At 38.9% G+C, this 20,595-nt stretch overlaps 1 protein-coding gene across 1 annotated transcript; it reads left to right on the forward strand.

Annotated features, from left to right (window-relative positions):
* The first annotated feature begins 238 nt into the window (after positions 1–238).
* LOC116323894 (major histocompatibility complex class I-related gene protein-like) lies at positions 239–18,527 on the forward strand. The gene is made up of 8 exons (XM_039607612.1): positions 239–389; positions 2,758–3,018; positions 14,625–14,906; positions 15,137–15,466; positions 16,992–17,099; positions 17,331–17,348; positions 17,444–17,490; positions 17,763–18,527. Exons 1-8 carry the CDS (start codon positions 329–331, stop codon positions 17,805–17,807), a joined length of 1,152 nt encoding a protein of 383 aa, XP_039463546.1. The 5' UTR covers positions 239–328; the 3' UTR covers positions 17,808–18,527.
* The last annotated feature ends 2,068 nt before the right edge of the window (positions 18,528–20,595 follow it).

A 20,595-nucleotide genomic window follows, 5' to 3' on the forward strand; every position in this document is an offset into this window, starting at 1 on the left:
CTACCCAGCATAACACAAACTACGCCTGTCATAACATAAAAAATAATGACCAGATGAAACCTTAACCCTTCCCTTCATCATTCATGGTTCATATGAAGATATTTTACTTTCACTTTCGTTGATAACCCTAAAGGGTGCGTTTACCCCAGATTTAAGTGACGTTTACTATCAGAGTAAATTCTTATTGGCTCAGATGGAGCCCAGTGGTGACGTACCTCCTGGTTTTCCTCGTTTTCTCCTATTTTAGCTTTGATACTTGAGCTGGAAGCACAGAGCCGCCTTTTCTAGACAAGCGAACACACAACGTCTGTTAAAGGTTTGGATCTTTATGGTCACAATGAAGGCCTTCGTCTTCTTTCTTCTCCTGGGGATTCAGGGAGCTGCGGCAGGTCAGTTTGATTTGAATGTTTTTGTGTTTTCTTTATGTCAGATTTATGTAATTTGAAATACAAATGGACAGATGTTTTGCTCTCCAGAGACTTCCTGTACGCTAAACATTTAGTTATAGTAGATCCTTGTAGATAATTTCAATGTTAAGAAACAATCGATCATTTTATACATCCCTAATAATGAACATTAAAGTTTAGATTAAAAATTACGTTTAGCTAATATAAATAAATAAATAAATAAGGCAAAGAAAACAGGGCAATTTCTGTCCAAAACTATTTGATGATTTCCGTCTTTAAATCGTTCGTGACGCGTTTTTAAAGGTTGTGGCTCTGCTGTGTTTCCAAACAGTCTAACGAATAAAAGATGAGTGAGGAGGCTCGTTGATAATCTGGTGACAATAATCAACACTTTAAAAAAAAACGGAGAACCATTTTAATTTTCATGGGGAATTAAAAACATTTTCACACAACAGCTGATAATTAAAGTTCACTAAAGTGTATTTAACACAAAGTATTTGTTAAAATTTTAGAGTTTAATTATTTGTTCAGTATACACCGTATATATAGAGCCACATATCATTTGATGGAGTTCATTAAAAGGTAAAAGAAGGCTGCTTTAGATTGTATTGAATATTATTTCACAGCGTTATGGATGTGAATACTTTCTGTTTGAAGAACATGCGCACACATGATGTAACTAACGAGTTACGCCCGGATTTAAGTTCATTGTTTTTCTGATGTTATTGATTCAGTAACAGCTCAATGATGTGACTTTTGTTGTGATTTGGCAAGGCAAGTTTATTTATATAGCACAATTCAACAACAAGGTGATTCAAAGTGCTTTACAGAGACATTAAAAACAAAAACAAATAAAAAGCATGATTTAAAATTGATTAAAACAAACAAACAAACAAAACAGTATATAAAATCAAAAATTAGAACAGTAGATAAAATCAGTAGTAAAATGTAAGTTTTGAAATTTAAGTTTAAAAGTGTGGATTTGGTGCTTTATTCAAATGCAGCTGAGAATAAGTGAGTCTTCAACCTGGATTTAAATAAACTGAGTGTTTCAGCTGATCTGAGGCTTTCTGGGAGTTTGTTCCAGATATATGGAGTAAAAAAGCTGAATGCAGCTTCTCCGTGTCTGGTTCTGACTCTGGGAACTGATAAAAGACCGGATCCAGATGACCTGAGGGATCTGGAAGGTTCATACTGGGTCAGGAGGTCATATAAATAAAATTAAATAGAATTCAGATGAACTAAATTGAGATACAAATTAAGTCGTTATTTACTTTTTAATATTGTAGAGTTTATGTATGTAAAGTGCCAGCATGAGCTAATGTTGGTGTGACTGCTGAATGATCAATAAGAAGCTGCAGGTGAGAAATACCAGAAAGCTTTTGCAACACACTCGCTCCTCCACCAGGGGGCGCTAATGAGAAGCGTTTTAAACTACTATGTGCGTTGGTCAGTAACACAAACAAATCCATGTACTTTGGATAACTGAAAGCTCTCCTGCAAACCTGATTACAGAATAAAATATGAAATCAAAAATGCTTAAGATAATATTCCCCCAATAATAGTAACTTAACATTAGTTTTTTATTGATAATATTATTGATCAAATATATTTGAAAGTTTCTGTAATAATTTTGAATGTGCATTAATTGACAAAACTCTATGAAAATAATATAAACAAAGAAGAAGCATGGGTATTAATATTTTTAAAAACCCATTACAGAAATTATGGAAGAAGAAAAAAACAAAAGTCTGGACAGTCACATCAAATTTCCCACGTGTGGGACTAATAAAGGTTATCTTATCTTATCTTATCTTATCTTAAAACAGTGAAATCAATTCATATAATTTATAATATAAAAAAATTGAAACAAAAAGAAAACAACTCTTTAGAAGTCCTGCTGCTTGATTCAGAAAAAGGAAAGAAGAAACTTTACGGTTCATACAGCGGCTAACAAGCAAAACAGCTGTGTACTTTCTTTAACACTGAAAATAAAAATATAGTCAAATTAAAGTTATAATGAGTTCAAACCATAAATCATGAAAACTAAATAAAACTAAACTGAAAGATAAAAACACCAGTTTTAAAACTTAATGGGAAAAAAAATCAGGTTCAAACTAGAATCTGTTACAAAACACAAAATTACAGTTTTGAAGAAAAGATGAATAGAAAATTACATTAACCACTGAATATCTGTTCATAAATCTATTTTGTGTTTATCGAAGGGACAGCAGGATTATTACAGAATGACTTTAATGTGCTGTAGTTTTTCTTGTTGTGTTATTTTAGAAATATCCTGATTTATAAATCTGTGTTCCTGAGATCTCACAACATTAACTGTTTCTTACAGTGACCCACTCTCTGAAGTATTTCTTCACTGGATCCTCTCAAGTCCCAAACTTCCCAGAGTTTGTGATTGTTGGGATGGTTGATGATGTTCAGATGTTACACTATGACAGCGACACGGAGAAACTAGTGCCCAAACAGGACTGGTTTGCCAAGAACATGGATCAGCAGTACTGGGAGAGTCAGACTCAGATCGCTGTGGGTGAGCAGCAGGTGTTCAAAGCCAACATTCAAGTTGCAAAGGAGCGCTTCAACCAAACTGGAGGTTTGTTCATGTTTCATTTTTTACTGACATTTGCTGTTAATGTTTTCAGTGTGTTTTGTTTACAGTAGTAAACAGGTTTGCACACATTAAATGTTTCATTCAGATTACAGATTAAAATTATTAACATAATAATTCGTAATAAATGTAGAACTACAGTCTGTGAAGCTTTAATTTAATTCAAACAGCTTTAAGGATCATGTTTGTATGAACTGATACAATTTGTAAGTTAACTGATTAGTTGATCAAAATATTAAAATAATAAAGTAAAAATTAATTTTATTTTTTCTGTTTATATTTAGGATTTTTTGTCTCTGAAACCTTGATGGTTGTTTTTGCTACAATTTCTCAATGAACTGATTATTCAGAAAATTATCTCCTGCAGGATCTAAATCATCAGTCTGCGATCGATTTTTTTAACAATTATTGTAAACTAATATATAATATAATAAATAATTACATGTTTTAATAAATTATAGAAAAAGAAAATATGTCAGACACATAATTTATCATCCAGAGTAGATGGTAAATGTGCTGCGACTTCACAGTTTTTACAGCATTGGCCTCCGATAATATTTTCCAGATTCCATTAAACACACACTGATGTTATAGTTAATATAAAAAAATGGAAAAAAGGAGAATAAATCAGGGTTAAATTTGTATCAGGCTGAAATTAGAGACAGCTCAACAACTTGCTCACTGTCCAAGGCCTCTTTATCAATAATCTCAATGAACATTCATGTGAGAGTAACAGTCCTGACACTTTAATGTGCTGACGATCACTGTCACTTGTATTTAAGTGATTTATGATGAAATTCACTGTTTTCTGAGATGATTTTGTAAACCAGCAAAGATCCTCATTAATAACTAAATATATTGAACTAAATGCATCAAATATTGTGAAATGAAGCAGACATTCAGCCCGTTATCATGAGGAAATGTTCCCAAGATTATCTTTCATTAGCAGAGGTTCCATAAATATATCATGAATACATGAAAGCTACTCTGTGGAAAATAAATAAATATTTAACGTTGAGTTTGAGTCTAATAGCACAAGAGTTTAGTGAGAATTAGACCAAAAATAAGAAACACAAACTAACAGACAGACGATAAAAGCTGAGATCTGACATGAAAATCTGATTTTTTTTAAAAATTTCAAACTGATTTTTGTCTCATTTTTAAATGACATTAAGTTTGAGTTTCAGTTTATGTTGAATATTTTTGGTCCCAGATTTATTTAAATTTTTACTAATAGACAACAGCCTGAAAATATAATGGGGAAATTAAAGCGTTAAAATGTCTTAAATTTCACATAAAGTGGCTGAAGGTTGATTATTTAAGGTGGCGTTTTTAAATCAGGTCGCTGTAAAACTCAGCAAATCCCCGACAGAAAACGTTCTTAACAAAAATGACTGATTTCTTCAGTCATTGAACTCTACTTGAGTCTGCGCAACGTTTACAAACGCCGGAAAAAGCAGTTTTCTTGGCCGGTCACTCTGCTTTCCCAGCGCAAAGTGACATCTGAGAGCGTTTTCAGCACCTCCTGGTGGTTATCCTTCACTGAATTTAAACTACAATCAAAGAAGGAGAGGAGACACCATTTCACTTTGAGGCTTTCTGATTACATAAGTTTGTCTATTTTATCTATTGACACCAGCACCACTGACTAACAATGGGCTGTGAGGCCGTTCCCCAACTCTCCAAATGGTTCTCATGTCATTGGTCAATCATCATGACAGATTTATGATCATGAATCTGACCTCACAGCCCATTTTTACTCAGCCATTATGCAAATGTACTGTTTATAAGATTGGAGAAACCTGCAGTCAGCTGAGACTGAAGAAGTCACTTAGATGAGTGATGAAACGTTTCTCCCACAAAATGCTACGTCCAGATGAACAGAATCAGCTTTTCGCAGGTCCCCACTTGTTTCAGAAAGAGAATTCTGTCTTTTGTTTAATGTATTAGGTTGAAAAATCATCAGAAATGCATAGTGGGATTTGTATTCAAGTAAAGATTGTGCCAAAGATTGCTACAGGATAGATAAAGTAGGCAAACTTTAGGCAGTCACTTTGGATCAAAGTGAATCTGAGATTATTTGGGGTCTGCACTTCTGCTTTGATTGGAGTTTAAATTAAGTAAAGGATAAACCACTGGGAGGCCCTGTAAACACTCTCAGCTCTCACAGAGCGCTGAGAAAAGCGAGCTCAGGCCAAGAACGCTTTTTTCCGCTGCTCATGAACGTTGCACAACCGAGTGACCTACAAAGCCATCAGTGACCGAAGAAAGCCATCTTTTTTTCCTTTTTTTAACATCTCATAAAGAGGTGTTTAAAAGCACATCGCTGTTATAAAATGCAGCCTTCTGATGGGCTTTTCACAGACTTTTACAGCATCCTGATCTAATAAACTGTGACTTTCACATAATTTCTTAACCAGACTGGCTGGAAAAGCGGTGAATTTTGGCCTAGATGTAATGTAACTCTCCATGTTCATGTGAAAAAAATAACTGATGATGCTCTGTGGCGTTTAAGCCCTCTCACATAGGACGCGCAGCGCAGCGCTCTGAAACCCATTAGTGTCTATTATTTGCGCCGAGCAACGCTGTGGCTTATCAACGGCTCTGCGGACCTCGGGGGGGAGAAGCATTGTGGAAACGACGCACTCGTCACTAGTCGGGATAGTTACAAAGCTTTCTTCTTTATGAATGAGCGATACATGTTTTTATTAAACATTTGAACATAATACAACACAGACTCCCGTAGATGATATAAAGTCAGAGAGATGTATGTTTTAAAATGACAAGGAGCAGGTGCATCTAGTACACGTCGAGCGGCCGCAAAACGATGCCGTACAAGCAGAGCGTAGCGCGTCCCAGTTCTGATGTGAAAGCGCCGTTTCTCGTGGCTTTGAAAGCAGCGATGTTATAAAAGCAGGAACGAGTCCTCGTGTCGTCCTCACCTGCAGACTGTCTGCTCTCATCACAGCATCAGCAGCGCTCACAGGTCTCTGTGCTGCACATTCAATGATATCATCAATGTGAATGTTTTAATGTTTAGAAGAAAATTTTGATCTGGTCACAGCGCTGAAAAACACCAAAGTGTCCCAGAGTCAAAATCATGGTGTGAATTATTCTTTCAGCCAGATTTCAGCATTAAATAAATATAAATATTTAATGACTTATAACAGTAAAACAGCACAAAGACCAACAGTAAGAAAAACAAACAAAGAGACAGACAATACAAGCTGACATCTGACAGGAAAATCACATTTCTCTGTATTTCACACTGTTTTTTGTCTCATTTTTACATGACAGTAAATCTGAGTTTCAGTTTATGTTGAATGTTTTTTGGTCCCACGTTTCTTTAAGTTTTTATTAACAGACAATTTAATTTTAACAGTTCCTTCAGATACTTAAAAACCTGAAATTATAATAAATGAAATTAAGGTCTTAAAATGCTTTAAATTTGCCATAAACTGGTTGAAAGTATTCAGATTATTTAGGTGGCATTTTAAGACTGGTTTACAAAACTAATAACCCTTAACATAAATTTTTTAATTAGTCGCATAAAATTCACGTTTTCTTGTCTCTTTGTGATCACCCTCATTGATCTATTATAAGATGTAGTTACAAGGACAGAGAGCAGGGGGCGCTAACATCATAGCATAAGTTTGTAATCTTCATTAGCAGGTCTGAGCGCTCAGCCTGACGATGGAGATGTTGAGGTCTGAGTTTATTTCACATCTCCAGGTGAAAGAGCACCGACATTTACCTTTTTTTAAAAAACATGTGTCACGTCTTCATAGTTCTGCTCACTTTTTAAGCCTGTTTCTTTACATGTGTCATAAAGGTTAAAGGTCACAGCAGTTGTAAAATCCTCACTCAGAGCAGAGCACAGCTTTGTGAAACATGACGTGCACTAAACATAACTTACAACATGGACGCCTACTTTAAAAACTGTCACAGGTTTAAAACTTTCTGTGAACCTGGATTAAAAAATAAAGTTTAAAGTTTTTAGAGCGCGTGCGGCGCCATCTTGTCTGAGCACAGAGTGTCACGTCACTGCTGGTTGGCTGGTTGCTGTGAGCAGTGCTGCATTAGTTTATGTCAGCTAACTGGAGACAGAAGCAGCAACTTAATGGAAAACAAGGAAACTAAACAGGAGGATCCAGCTGTTAGCTGGATTGAGTCAGACCAACGAGCTGAGCACCGATGTTTCCCCCCCTCTGAGTTTGATTCTTCCTCCTGGGCGTACAGATCGTCCCACCCAGCCTGTTAGCAAAGAAGCATCTGCAGCTGTAGATGACTGAGCTTTGCAATCAGCGTGAGAGGCTGATGAGGTCATCAAACAGCTCCCATTGGAGGATTTTAACCGTGTGACATAATAAAACATCACGTGGTTAAAATCCTTATCCAGGCTCTGGTTGGTGCACATCCATCTTTTCGTCTGTTGTTTCTAGGCCTCCACCCGTCCTCCACCTCTCTGATCACTACAAGCACTAATTAATTATTATTAATAAAAGCTGGAAAATGAAGTTTGAGCGTCGGCGTGATTCTCACGGCCTGCGCTCGCAGCCAGAGCGAATCGCTGCGCTGAGAATAACCGCGCTGCTTGTTTCTGTTAAACTTTTATTATTATGTTACTGTTATTATAACACGAGCAGAACCACAGCGGCTCGAGGCCACGAGGACGGAGCGCCGCCGGGAGTCGAGTCTGTGGAGCTTCCTGTTAAAGAGGAGAGAGCGTGGATGTGAACAAACATGGCGTCAAAGGCTCCACTTACACTCTTAGTTTATTTCTAGAAGCTCCCGACAGGAAGTGATCACAGACATGCGCGACAGGGATAGAGAGATGGGGGACATAAGAGGGGGAGGAGCCTGTCACCTGTCTGTGTGGCTCACCTGAGCAGAGCGAGCACAGACGCGCTCGTCATCAGCTGTGACGTAACCCGAGTCTAAACTCACGTCACCAACGAGCCGAAGGCGACGTCAGTGAAACAAAGTCTGCTTTCTGACTCTGAATATATTCCTGGCTGTGACCTCACGTCTTATCAGCCAATCAGCAGCAGGCGCGGTTTGAACGGTCATCAGTGGAGCAGCAGCCGTGGACGTGGAGCTCAGCTTAAAATCAGCGGCTCGTCTTAAATCTCGCTTTGATTCACGTTTCAAACGTCGCTCCGTCCGCTTTCAGACGCCGACGTTAAGCTGTCGTCAGCAGACGTCAGAGCGCCCGCTGCCGATTGGTCGCTCCTCCGACACGCCCCTCTCACAGCGAAGCAGCTGATAACAGGCGGTCGCACAGGAAGACCCCGAGCAGCTGATCCACAGCAGCTTCTTGTTTTTAGTGCAAAACAAAATATATTTTTGAAAATGAATAAACACAAACAGGGAAACAAACATGTTTGATGTCAGTTATTAAACGTCTAAAAACATTTATTTAAATGAAGAAACGCTGAGAAAGAAACAATCAAACAGATTCTGTTGAACATGTTTATTTGTCACAAACAGCAGAGTTTGAACAGCTTCAGGATCCTTCGAGTCTTCAACTGATCGAACGTTCGGCCTGAATTCATGAGCGCACAAAGAAAGGAGGGACGTCTCCCAGTGTACTCGCTTTGATCCCAGTGAGTATACTGGGATCACAGCGAGCATACTGGGATCGCAGCCAGTACTGGCTGCGATCCCAGTATGCTCGCTGTGATCCCAGTATACTCGCTGTGATGGACGTGAAACTTTGCCCATAAAACAACCAGGTCCATTATATCTCTGCTGCTGCTGTTAGTTTGTTCACGCTCAGTTTGAAGAGCAAATAAAACATCTTTCCAAAATAAAACAAAACCTTTAGAAGATTTTCTGCAACAGAAGCTTCACAGATTCGACCAAAAGTTCTGAACAAAAGTGCAAAAACCAAAACGTGCGACAGATTCTGGGCGACTCTTCCAGAAACTCCAGCTCACATCAGCGTCTGCTTCAATCCAGCTTTGAGCTCGTTTTCACATCAATTCTATCAACGAGTTTAAAGAAACTTCTTGAACTTTGTTGGTAATCAGATGCTCATCAGGTCGCCGCAGGTTTCATCCACCAAACGGCTCCAAACACAAACTGCATCTGGTGACGTGCTCGTGTTTCTCTGGGATAAAGATCCAATAGATTTGTTGTTATTTTTAGAGCCACCAGAACAAACCAGTTTTCCCAGTGGGAGTGTGTGATGGAGACAACAGGACAGATGTTGAGTCTGAACTGTTGCTGATATTTAAATAGCACCAAACGCTGTGACATCATCTCCTGGAGCCACAGATGATGTTTAACTGGAGTTCTTCACAGAGAGCAGCTCAGCGTCTGTGTGGAGCAGCTGATTTACCAACATCATCATATTATCAAACCGACATTCAGACAAACAGATTTCCTCTTGGACAAATATCCTTGTTGTTCCATATAAAATAACTGTGAGGCTCAAACTGTGTTTGTAGACGAGAGTCTGTGACGAGGAAGCCTGGCGATGAGAGGCCGACGTGTTCACGGGGATTTTATCCAAAGTTACACACGAGAAAAACTCGATGCAGCGACTCAGAGAGAAAATGAACAGGTGCGGCGCTCAGGATGGAGGCGGGGCTTCTGATCAGCTGTTTGAGCCAGTTTATCTTAAATGTGCTGTTTAAAGTGTGGAAATCTGAAACATTCAGCCCACCGTTTACATCGAGTTCATAAGAACTGTTTTTCTAATGTGACGTCTTCTGTTTGTCCTCATGAAGCTGAAGAGCAGCCTGTCAGTGTCTTTGTTTATTATGGAGGCGTCGAGCCAACGCTGCCTCAGGGACACCAGAGACTCCTGCTGTAGTCAAAACTCTTCCTCTCAGTGAAAGAGACGAATCTGTTTTAACTCTTTCTATAGGATCAAACTTTGATTCATTCATTTGATCCTCAGTGATTCATATTCTTAAACATGGAAGCTGTTTTTTCATCGAGATGTTCCAAAGGTCAGATTTGGAGCATCTGTGATGAGTTCACGTTTATTAATATTCAGGTAAAATCTGGAAGCTTTGGAGAAACTGTTCACTGCAGCAGCTCAGACTCCACCTTCATTTGTCTAAATCAGAGCGGTGTCGTCAGCTCGCTGTGATTAACTCTCTGCCAGTGACCGAGATCCTTTTACATCACCTGATTTTACACGTCTGATAAAACACTAACAGGAGGAGGTGCAGAGAGGCGGAGCAGCCTCGTCTTCTTCCTCCATGCAGGTTAAATCTGTGGATGTAGCACCATCAGTTTATTACAGCTGTTACTGTTTGTGTGAAGAGTTTTGACTGAAGCAGAGAAATAATTACTGAAACTAAATTAGTTTAAAGATTGAAAGATGAAATGACGCTCTGCTGTATCAGAGGCTTTGTAGAAGTCTGAAAACAGGATGAATCATTACTGTTCATCATCTCTGGATAATCCAGATTATCTAGTCTGACACTGATTTTTGTGTCTTTCTGCCTGAAGCCTGATTGTGTTTCATCAATAACTGAGTCCAGCATCATCTTTGTTCTGCAGCTACAATAAGAGCAGAAACAAACTGGACGCTAACTGTTGATCAATAAATGATCTTTGTCAGGTTTAGTCGGTGTAGTTAACCTCTGAGTCACGGTGGTGGCAGCTGCTCGTTTTCTAACCTTCAGACTTCAGAAAGAAAAGGAGACGACTGGTTAGAGACGACTTTGTGACGTTCAGAATCAGACCGTCAGCACCTGCTGGATCCACAGCAGCTTCCTGACAGCAGCTCGACTCGCTCGCCGTCTCCCTGCAGCGTTCACGCATGCGTCAGGTGGTGTCGCTCGCCCTCTCCACACCTGCTCACTCCACCTGTTGATCCTCTCAGCTGTTTCCTGTGGTCACTCTCTCTCCTCCTCACTGGCTCCAAAGCTGTGCTGTAAGGTGTGTGGGCGGGGCATCAAAACAGCTGTCGGCTTCATCTCCCGCCATTTTATAGTTTTTGATGAGCTCAGCTCTTCCGCCATTTTATAGTGTTTGATGAGCTCAGCTCTTCCGCCATTTTATAGTGTTTGATGAGCTCAGCTCAGGTGCTCAGGTTTCTCCTCAAAGACGCTCACAGATCTCTGTGCTACACATCCAATAATATCATTAATGTGAATGTTTTAATATTTTTAGAGTAAATATCTGATCTGGTCACAGCGCTGAAAAACACCAAAGTGGTCTGGAGTCAAATTCAAGGTCTGAATTATTGTTTCAGTCCACCGCTGGATCAGAGTAAATATAGTAAATATAACAAATATAACAATTCAATAATAAAATGAGCCAGTAGATGTTTTTAGGCAGCCATCGAGTGTCACTATACAACCAAAAACAATAAATAGCATACATATCAGAAACCACAGATCAAAATGGATTCTTCAGTTTTGTTTTGTCTGACCAACGGTTCAAAATCCAAAAATATTTACTGTCATGTGTGTCCAGAAAAACAAAAAAAAATCCACCAAATCCAGTCTTTAGACATTACTGCACTGTTCAGTAGTTTTATACCTACGGCTAGTTTGGTGTGTTTTAAAAACTTGACTAGCAAACATAATTTGGTTTTAATTCCCTTTTTTAGTTTTTAGAAAGATCTTTAAAAGCAGTGAATTAAATTGTTTAAATGGCACAGTAACTGTACTGCTCACAGTTTGTTCATCCTTCATAAAAACAGTCAAACAACACTAAAATGAAACTTCAGCGTTTTTAGGATGCCAAGAGACATTTTCTTCCTGTCATGTTTCGCTGTGTGCAGGCAGGAGGAGGACCCAAAATGCAGGCTCTCAGACACGGGGGATGAACTCAAAACCACAGCTTTATTTGCTGGCAAGGGAAAAAGGCATACACCACAAAACTAAACTGGGAGAGAATAACCTAAACTCACGGGGAAACTCGGGGAGAATCACACAGCAATGAGGGAGGATGCAACACGGAACTGTGGGAGACGCGGACATAAATACACAGAAGGGTAACGAGGGACGTGGGAGTACACAGGGAACACAGCTGATACTAATAATTATAACAAGACAGGGCAGGAGCAACACGACGTGACGTACACTGATGGGAGACTATCAAAGTAAAACAGGAAGTACACAGAGACACGGACAGGAAGGAGAGAGAACACGGGGAGAGCACAGACATAACGGGCTAGGGAAAACATGGAATAAAACACAAGGAGGAGAAATGAGGCATGGGAACTCACAGATACATGTAGGGGGACACGGGGTAAATACATGAGGGGAAATCTAATAAACTAAACTGAACAACCTAGGAACCATGGAATTAATAAAGAACAAAATATAAAAACACAAGAAAACCAAGGACGCTGGGTCAAAATAACCCAGGACCATGACACTTCCTTTTTTTTGTATTTTTCACATCTCAAATAACTAATTAATCAAAAAGTGTTTGTTACATAATCAAATGAATCATTAGCTTCAGCTTTAAATAGTTCAATCTTTAAATTAGATTAACAGCACAGGACTACATTGTGTTTGTGCCATAATAAACACACAAAGGCCTGATGTTGAAACAATAAGTCAATAATACAAAAAATAAATATATAAATAATAATAATATGTTTAAGCTCTATATATGCTATAGGAGTACAGATTAGATGAGGACTCAGAGCATATGCACTGGTCCCACTGGTCTCTGGTTTATTGTGACAAGTTGAAGTAACTCATTGCTGAACAGGACTCCTAGCTGAGCAGTTGCATATTAATCCTAGACTGGAAGCTTCTAGAAAGCACAGGACAGTCTGGTATGTAGTTTTTCACGGGAAGTATTTTTTCATGACTGATAACAGACTACAGAGTTTCAGAGGATGGAAAATTAAATGCAGGATCAGGATCTGTGTCTGCTGCTCAGGATCCATCTTAGTGTGTTTATCTGTTCCTGCAACTAACAGCAAGTTGTTTTTCCTACAGTAGAGTGCTCTGTTAAGTGGTAAATGGTCAGGGCTTACAGTGGGAGAAAAAATGCTCAGCTGATCAAGGTTCGAAATGTTGGGGATCAAATAACTAGTGAACAGCCCACTCAACCACTTAAGTCAAGCTTTTTCTGGGCTCTAATTAACATTTCTCTGTTTATATGAGATTGTTGGATCCAGTGGCGGTCCTAGCCTGTTTGGCGCCCCGGGCGAACACGCCCTCTGGCGCCCCCCACACACACACACACAAAACATATTAAGGATTATACATTAACATGAAACTGTTGTCAGAACCATACTGAATTTCGCCAGAGAAACACACACACACACACACATATGAAGAGAGAGAGGGAGTATACATTGTATGCAAACAGCTACCAAACAGCCATCATAATTTGTCATACAATGAGAAAGGACAAGACAAATCAACAATTGACACTGACTAATTAATATTAAAATCTGTAACATAATGTATTGTTTGGAGTTTAGTCTGTTACTGTTACTATTTTTACCATTTCTTTTTGGAGCAACTGTAACCCACATTATTTCCTTAGGAATTAATAAAGTATTCTGATTGTTTCAGGATGACCTGCCATTATCCAATCACACATCTGCTTACCTGTATCTTTTGCTCGTTTCTCCTTCTCTTCTTTTCTATTTTTTCTAAACTGAGCACCTGATGGCTTTGAACTTTTCTTGTCCATCTTCCATTGGTTTTAATTTTCCACTCCAGTACAAATCCCCCAACTCTTGGATCACCACAACATAACCTAACACACCTACGCCTTAGTTCACAGATTCACTTTGTCTCAGGTGTATTTCTGGGATTTCACACAACCCAGGATTCAAATCATGAATACATAATGGGCTTGGATTTACAACATGATGAATGAAATGTGCTCTATTTGGAAGCAGCCGGCCCCTCCCCTTTCGACAGATTGTGTGTGAGACTTTAAATCATCAAACTGTAAATTATACATTTTAAATTGTTATTGATCCCTTTACCCCGAGTCCTAAAGTGTATATTTATTTTCTTACTCTTCTTATATTTATTGTTTGTTTACTTGCACTGCTGTAACTGGAGCCTCATCGTCTCGTCTCTCTATATACTGTATTGTATGTAGCGGAGATGACAATAAAATTTACTTTGACTTCAGCAGCGAGCAGGCGCACCGAGGGCTCTCGCACTCACTTTTCGCGTATAGAATTTCGAAAAAACATCGGTGGAAATTATAAGTCTGTATCATAATGTCTGGTGTTTTCGTGTTTGTTGTTTTGTTTTCATTTTGTTTTATTTTGCGAGTTGGTTATTAGATGCTGCTCCAGCCAGCCAGAGAATCCCCCGCCGCCCGCCCTCTCCTCCCTGTGCCGCAAGCAGCAGGTGCACCTCATAAGCGGAGGGCGCCCTTACTCCCAGCAAATGGGCGATAGAAAACCGATCGGTGCCTATGTCATACCCAATATGCGCTGGCTGATGTCGGGGCAGCATGAGTACGAGCAATTTTTTTGTTTTTTGTTTTTTTTGTTTTTTTTTTTGCCGATGCCCGTGATGCCGCCCCCCACCACGATGCCGCCCCGGTCAACCGCCCGTGTCGCCCGTATCAAAAACCGCTACTGGTTGGATCCTCACTATTGTTCACTGCAGTCTGTCTCTGCTTTCTCTTAGGTGTTCACATATTTCAGAAGATGTACGGCTGTGAGTGGGATGATGAGACTGATGTTGGTAATAGTGGATTTCATCAGTTTGGTTATGATGGAGAAGACTTTATATCATTTGATCTAAAGACTCTGACGTGGATCGCTCCAAAACAACAGGCTGTCATCACTAAACACAAGTGGGACAAAGACAAAGCTTATAATGACTACTGGAACAATTACCACAACCAGCTTTGTCCTGAGTGGATAAAGAAGTATGTGAGCTTTGGAAGGAGCTCTCTACAGAGAACAGGTAACCACTGAAACCTTTATGCTAAATGCCTGAATGCAACAACTTCAATACATTTTTTCAGTACCTGACTGTAATTATCATTGCAGTAATTATTAATCATAGACCCATTTCCCCATGGATAGATGTTTTCCTAAAATGTAAAAATTCTACCAAAAAACTCCCAAACAAATACAAAGGATGGTACTAGGCACAGTAAATAATAACAAATTACACATTTTCTCTTTCTCCAGTTCTTCCCTCAGTGTCTCTCCTCCAGAAGACTCCCTCTTCTCCAGTCAGCTGCCACGCTACAGGTTTCTATCCTAACAGAGCTGAGTTGGTTTGGAGGAAAGATGGAGAGGAGCTTCATGAGGGTGTGGACAAAGGAGAGATCATCACTAACAATGATGGGACCTTCCAGATGAGTGTTGACCTGGATTTTTCATCAGTCACATCTGAAGACTGGAAGAGGTACGACTGTGTGTTTCAGCTCTCTGGTCTAAATGAGGACATCGTTACAAAACTGGACAAAAATGCAATCAAAACCAACTGGGGGAAACCTAGCATTAGAAGTGATGGAGGTAAGAAACAGTTAATTTTATTATCTTTCTTTTGTTTTATTTTAATTTTCAACTCACCCCATCCCAAAGTGTTTTGATTGAAATTTTCACTAAAACTAAACTTTATTTCATACTTGATTAATACTCAGTCTTGGTCTTTCCTGTGTTTTTATTCACCAAGCTATGAGAAAAAAAACAGTACATGTACACATTTTCATTTCCATGACAGGGGTTATTTTTTTCTTTGGTTTTGAACAAGTTCAAGTCATCATTTAGTCATGTTTGTTTCTTTGATTTTTTTAACATTTTTTTTAACATTGGCTTTTTGCACTTTTATCTATGGATGATGCATTTTTTACACATGAGCTCCAAAAACTACCTGGACAATCATGTTGGGACTTTGTCCAAAAATACGCTCTCTTTCATGTAGGGTTGTTCATTAGTTTCAGATGCTTTGGTTTTAAGGAATTTAACAAATGGGGCACTAATTGGGCAACAATGAGACAACACCCAGTTTTACAGGTGGAGGCCACTGATATTTTTCTCCTCATCTTTTCTGACTGTTTTACCACTAATTTTGCATTTGGCTACAATCAGTGTGACTACTGTTAACATGTGGTGATACCTGGACCCTACAGAGGTTGCACAGGTAGCCCAACTCCTCCAGGATGGCACACCAGTACATGCCATTGTACGTACTGGTGTGTACGTACAATGGCACGATACCACTTACTGGCACCCATACTTGTCTGTCCTAAATTCAATAGATCACCTTTCGGGCATCATGCTTAGGTCTATCTGATGCCACCAGGTTGCACCTCATACTGTCCAGGAACTCAGTGATTCCCTGGTCCAGATCTGGGAGGAGATCCATCATCAGGAGGTTGCCCTGATGTTCTCAGGCATGCATACATACACAAACTGAGCATCATTTTGAGTTGCTGCAATGAAATTTCAGCAAAATGAACTAGCCTTATTTTCTTTGAATTCAGTCTTCTGTATGTCGATAATGTTCATTTCTATCAAATGATCCCGTATTCTTTTGTTCCCAACACATTAGCCAGTCCACATCAGTATAGATATTCATCATGATTTTTCTTCCCATTGAGATCTGATGTGTGTTCAGTATTCCTGTAGTTTTTTAGAGCAGCGTGTATACCTTTACATGTTCTTTATAACATAATTTTTAACATTTTCATGACAATTTCATGATAGTTCACCTCACATATGTGCCATAACAGTTGCACCACAGTAAAACATAATTATGTACAACATCGTGACATTTCAGATCATGTCAGATACTCATGTGGGGTTCATACATGTGTAAGCATCTATAAAGGCAAAATGGGCACAGGTATGAGGCAAAGAAAGACCATGTGTGTCATCACACTAGTGTTTCTAAAAATAACTTTCACTAAATTTCAGTGAGAATTTCTGTTGCTGATTTTATTCCTCTAATCTTTATTCAAATGCTTAAAGGACTTCAGCCGTATTAACATAATCTAACCATGCAGTGGTTCAACAGAATATCCTGTTTTGGTTTCAGGTTTTTCAGATTCAACTGGAACAATTATTGGAGTTGTTGTCGTGATGCTGCTTCTTCTAATAGTCGGCGTTGGTCTTGGAATCTTCTTCTGGAAAAGACGTACTAATGGTCAGGAACAAAAATGTCTTTTACACAATAAAGCTCATTTTATTTTTATATCGAATGTGTGCTTTTGTGTAAATATTCTTGTAAATCATGTTTTACGTATGGATACAAAATTCATTAATGCAAATATTTCATTATTATATGATCATTAGTATGTTTTATACCACTGGCTGAAGATTACAACTTTGTTTGGTAAAAAAAAATTTTTTAATAATACTGTCTCTTGTATTTCAGGGTTTAAACGTGCCAACAGTAAGTATTTTACACTTTAAAATGAGTTTTTCTTTGTTTACTTTGTCTCATGAAGTTTTGTCTCAACATGTAATTTTGCATTTCACATTTTTAAGCTTCTGAGACTTCATCTTCATCAGCTGAAGATCCAGACCCTAAGAAAGTGAGTACAGCATCATGCAAAGTAAATACAGCATACCCAATAAATGTGAGAAAGCTGTTATAATTAATTGGATGATTGGACATGCATCAAAAATCTCCCAAACTCTTCTTCCATATCAAATCATATTCATACATGTAGGTGTCATAATATTTGAGACTGAAGCCTTTTAAATTTTTCAGTATGTGATAAAACAGGATGTACATGCTGACCGACTGCGCTGTATTAAACTAAAAGGCTCTGTGTTTTTTATCTGTTGTTTTCTGATTTGACAGGAGAGTGAAAAGCAGAAGATGATGGACAACACTGCTGGAAAATAATACAAGAATGTGCCATTCAAAAAATCTGACTGTTTAAAGATATTTAAATTTGTTCCTCAAGAAATATTCATCATTATTTGCAAACTGCAAACTGTATTTTAAAACTGCTATTAAAATACAAGTGGCTTTTTCTTAAGTACCAAGACAGACATACTGCTGTCTTAGTAAATCTTCTACTGAATAATAAACATGTGGTTTGTAGAGGGATCCTTTTGTATCAGATAACATCATAAAATAATAAAAATGAAGTAGACTTTGGTTTTACACAGCTCATACAGAATGGTGGTGTATAGGATGCATTGCTCTCTAATCTATATTGTATATTGTATAGCTCAGATCTTTGTGATGGCATGTAGATAAGTTTTTGGATTTTATTTCATGTTCTTCACTTAAAAATTTCAAAAGTAACTTGTGTGAAAACCTTATAAATTTATTGAAATTATTTTTCCATGCTGGTGTTCTTTCTTCTGGTCTTATCTTTTTAACTTTTTTTTTGTTATTACAGATTGTGTATGGTGCAGGGATAATGAACATTAATTTATCAAGTGACCTATTTTTATGTAAAATTGTAAACTTTAAAGGATTTCTAAATAAAGTTCTACTGATTTGTTCTGTATTTGAGGTTGTGTAATATATATATTCTATTTTTAAAATTTACCTTCTGTCGGTTGAATCCAATCCTAACAAGATTTTAATAAAAACCAAGACACTGGAGATCACGATCATTGCACTGAAAAAGTTTTTTTCATTCTTGCAAGAAGGAGCAACACACTCTTTCAATCTAAGAGGAAACCCTTATTTTTATACCATGAGTTTCCTAACATAATTTCATAATACTTTCTGACACACAGCTTAGAGACAAGGTCACATGCAGGCTAAAAAGCTTTCTTTCTGCACAGCAACCATGTCTCATTCTCAGTTCTTTTTGTCCTCTCCCACCTTCCAGTACATGCTGTTTCTCTTTCTTGTCAGGGTTTGACAACTGAAAAAGAGACAAATGTTGGGTGTTGATACTGTTTAGAACAATTTGGCAGACCCTTACAGTTGTGAGCTGGCAATTAGTTGATTAATGTCGCTGAAGACAGCCTCTGCAGCTGTGATTGAAGCAATGTTATCATATGCTGGCTTGTTAGTAGAATAAGTCTGAAAGAGGCCTAATTTTCTCAGAGTAGTTTTCAATCCAAGGTCTGCAGAAGTTTTTTTATATCTAAAAAGCACGTCATCTGTGTCCTCCTGTGTGGTTTCGGCATCTGCAAAATAGCTTGCTTTCTGCTTTGATCTAACACTCTGCCTTTCTGTGAAATCAAATTAGTGTCAGTGTTCTGGGTCTTTGACCCAGCATGCTGTATTTATTTTGTATTTTTGATTCTTTGCATTTTGAAGATGATTTAAGTTCTGGTTTATACCATCTAGTTGAGTTTAGTTCTTTTTATCTCTTTGAGTTTATTTGTAGTTTCTGGTTCATGTTTTCTTGTCTGTTAGGTTCCTTTGTGCCTTTGTCTTAGGCCCTGTGTCTCCTGTGAAAGTGTTGTGTTGTCTGTGTTTATGTCTCTGTTGGCTCTCGCTCCCTTGCTATCCGTGTCTTACGTGTCTCTGTGTTTCCCTTACATGTTCCCATGTTCCTCTCATTGTTTTTGTAGTAATACCATCTTCTCTCTTCTCACAGCTCTTCTGTGTTGTGCCATCCGCTTCGCCAGAGGTTGTTTGGTTTCCCCGATGTATAAATCCTGGCAATCCTCCTGGCACTTAACAGCGTACACTATGTTACTCTGTTTGTGTCAGGGGGACCTGATCCTTGGGGTGGACCAGTTTTTGGCGCAGCGTGTGTTTGGGGTTTAAAAGCCACAGAGACCCGGTGTTTAGAAAAAATGCGTCTCAACTGTTCCGATACTCATGACACATATGGGATCACTACAGGTTTTCGCCTGGGCAGCGGTTGTCCTTCTCTCCTGGATCGGCTGGAGCTTTCTTTAGGTGCCTTCCAGCTTTGACAAAAGTCCAGCTGGGATAACCACATTTACTCAGGGCCTTCTTGATGTGCTGTTCTTCTGCCTCCCTGGCCGCTGTGTCAGTGGGGATGGTGTTCGCTCTGTGTTGTAGCGTCCTGATGACACCCAGTTTGTGCTCCAGTGGATGATGAGAGTCAAACCTTAGATACTGATCCGTATCGTGGGTTTACGGTACACGTCCAGCTTTTAGATGTCCCCATTACTGATGGAAATCTCACAGTCTAAGAAGGCTAACCTGCCACTTTTCATATCCTCCTGGTGAATTTGATGTGTCGGTCCACCGAGTTAATGTGATCCGTGAATTGTGGTACGTCCTGAGATTTGATTTTCACCCAGGTGTCATCCACATATCTGAATCAATGGCTTGGTGGTGTTCCAGGGTAGGATAGCAACGCCCTCTTTTCCACTTCTTCCATGTACAAATTGGCCACGATGGGTGAAACTGGGGAGCCCATGGCACACCCATGTTTCTGCCTGTAGAAGTCACTTGGATGAGTGACGAAACATTTCTCCCACAAAACGCTACGTCCAGATGAACAGATTCAACTTTTGGAGATACCTGAGGACTTGTTTTATGTTAAGCACTTTGGCATACCGTTGGTTTTTAAATGTGCTCTATAAATAAAGATTGTTGTTGTTGTTGTTGTTTTGCCGTTACTAAGTCCTCTCTCGTGGGTTAAGCTAGTGTTTGAGATAGTCTGCTAACAACCCAGCTTATATCTGGTCTCGTACACATCATGGTATATATCAGACTGCCCACTATTTCTCTGTACTCTCTT

This window comes from Oreochromis aureus, unplaced genomic scaffold (assembly GCF_013358895.1).
Source record: "Oreochromis aureus strain Israel breed Guangdong unplaced genomic scaffold, ZZ_aureus HiC_scaffold_105, whole genome shotgun sequence".
Lineage (NCBI taxonomy): Eukaryota > Metazoa > Chordata > Actinopteri > Cichliformes > Cichlidae > Oreochromis > Oreochromis aureus.

Coding starts and splice junctions, on each gene's coding strand:
- LOC116323894 (XM_039607612.1), top strand. CDS start 329: ATGGTCACAATGAAGGCCTTCGTCTTCTTTCTTCTCCTGGGGATTCAG. Junction 390..2,757: donor GATTCAGGGAGCTGCGGCAG/GTCAGTTTGATT, acceptor TGTTTCTTACAG/TGACCCACTCTCTGAAGTAT. Junction 15,467..16,991: donor TAGCATTAGAAGTGATGGAG/GTAAGAAACAGT, acceptor TTTTGGTTTCAG/GTTTTTCAGATTCAACTGGA.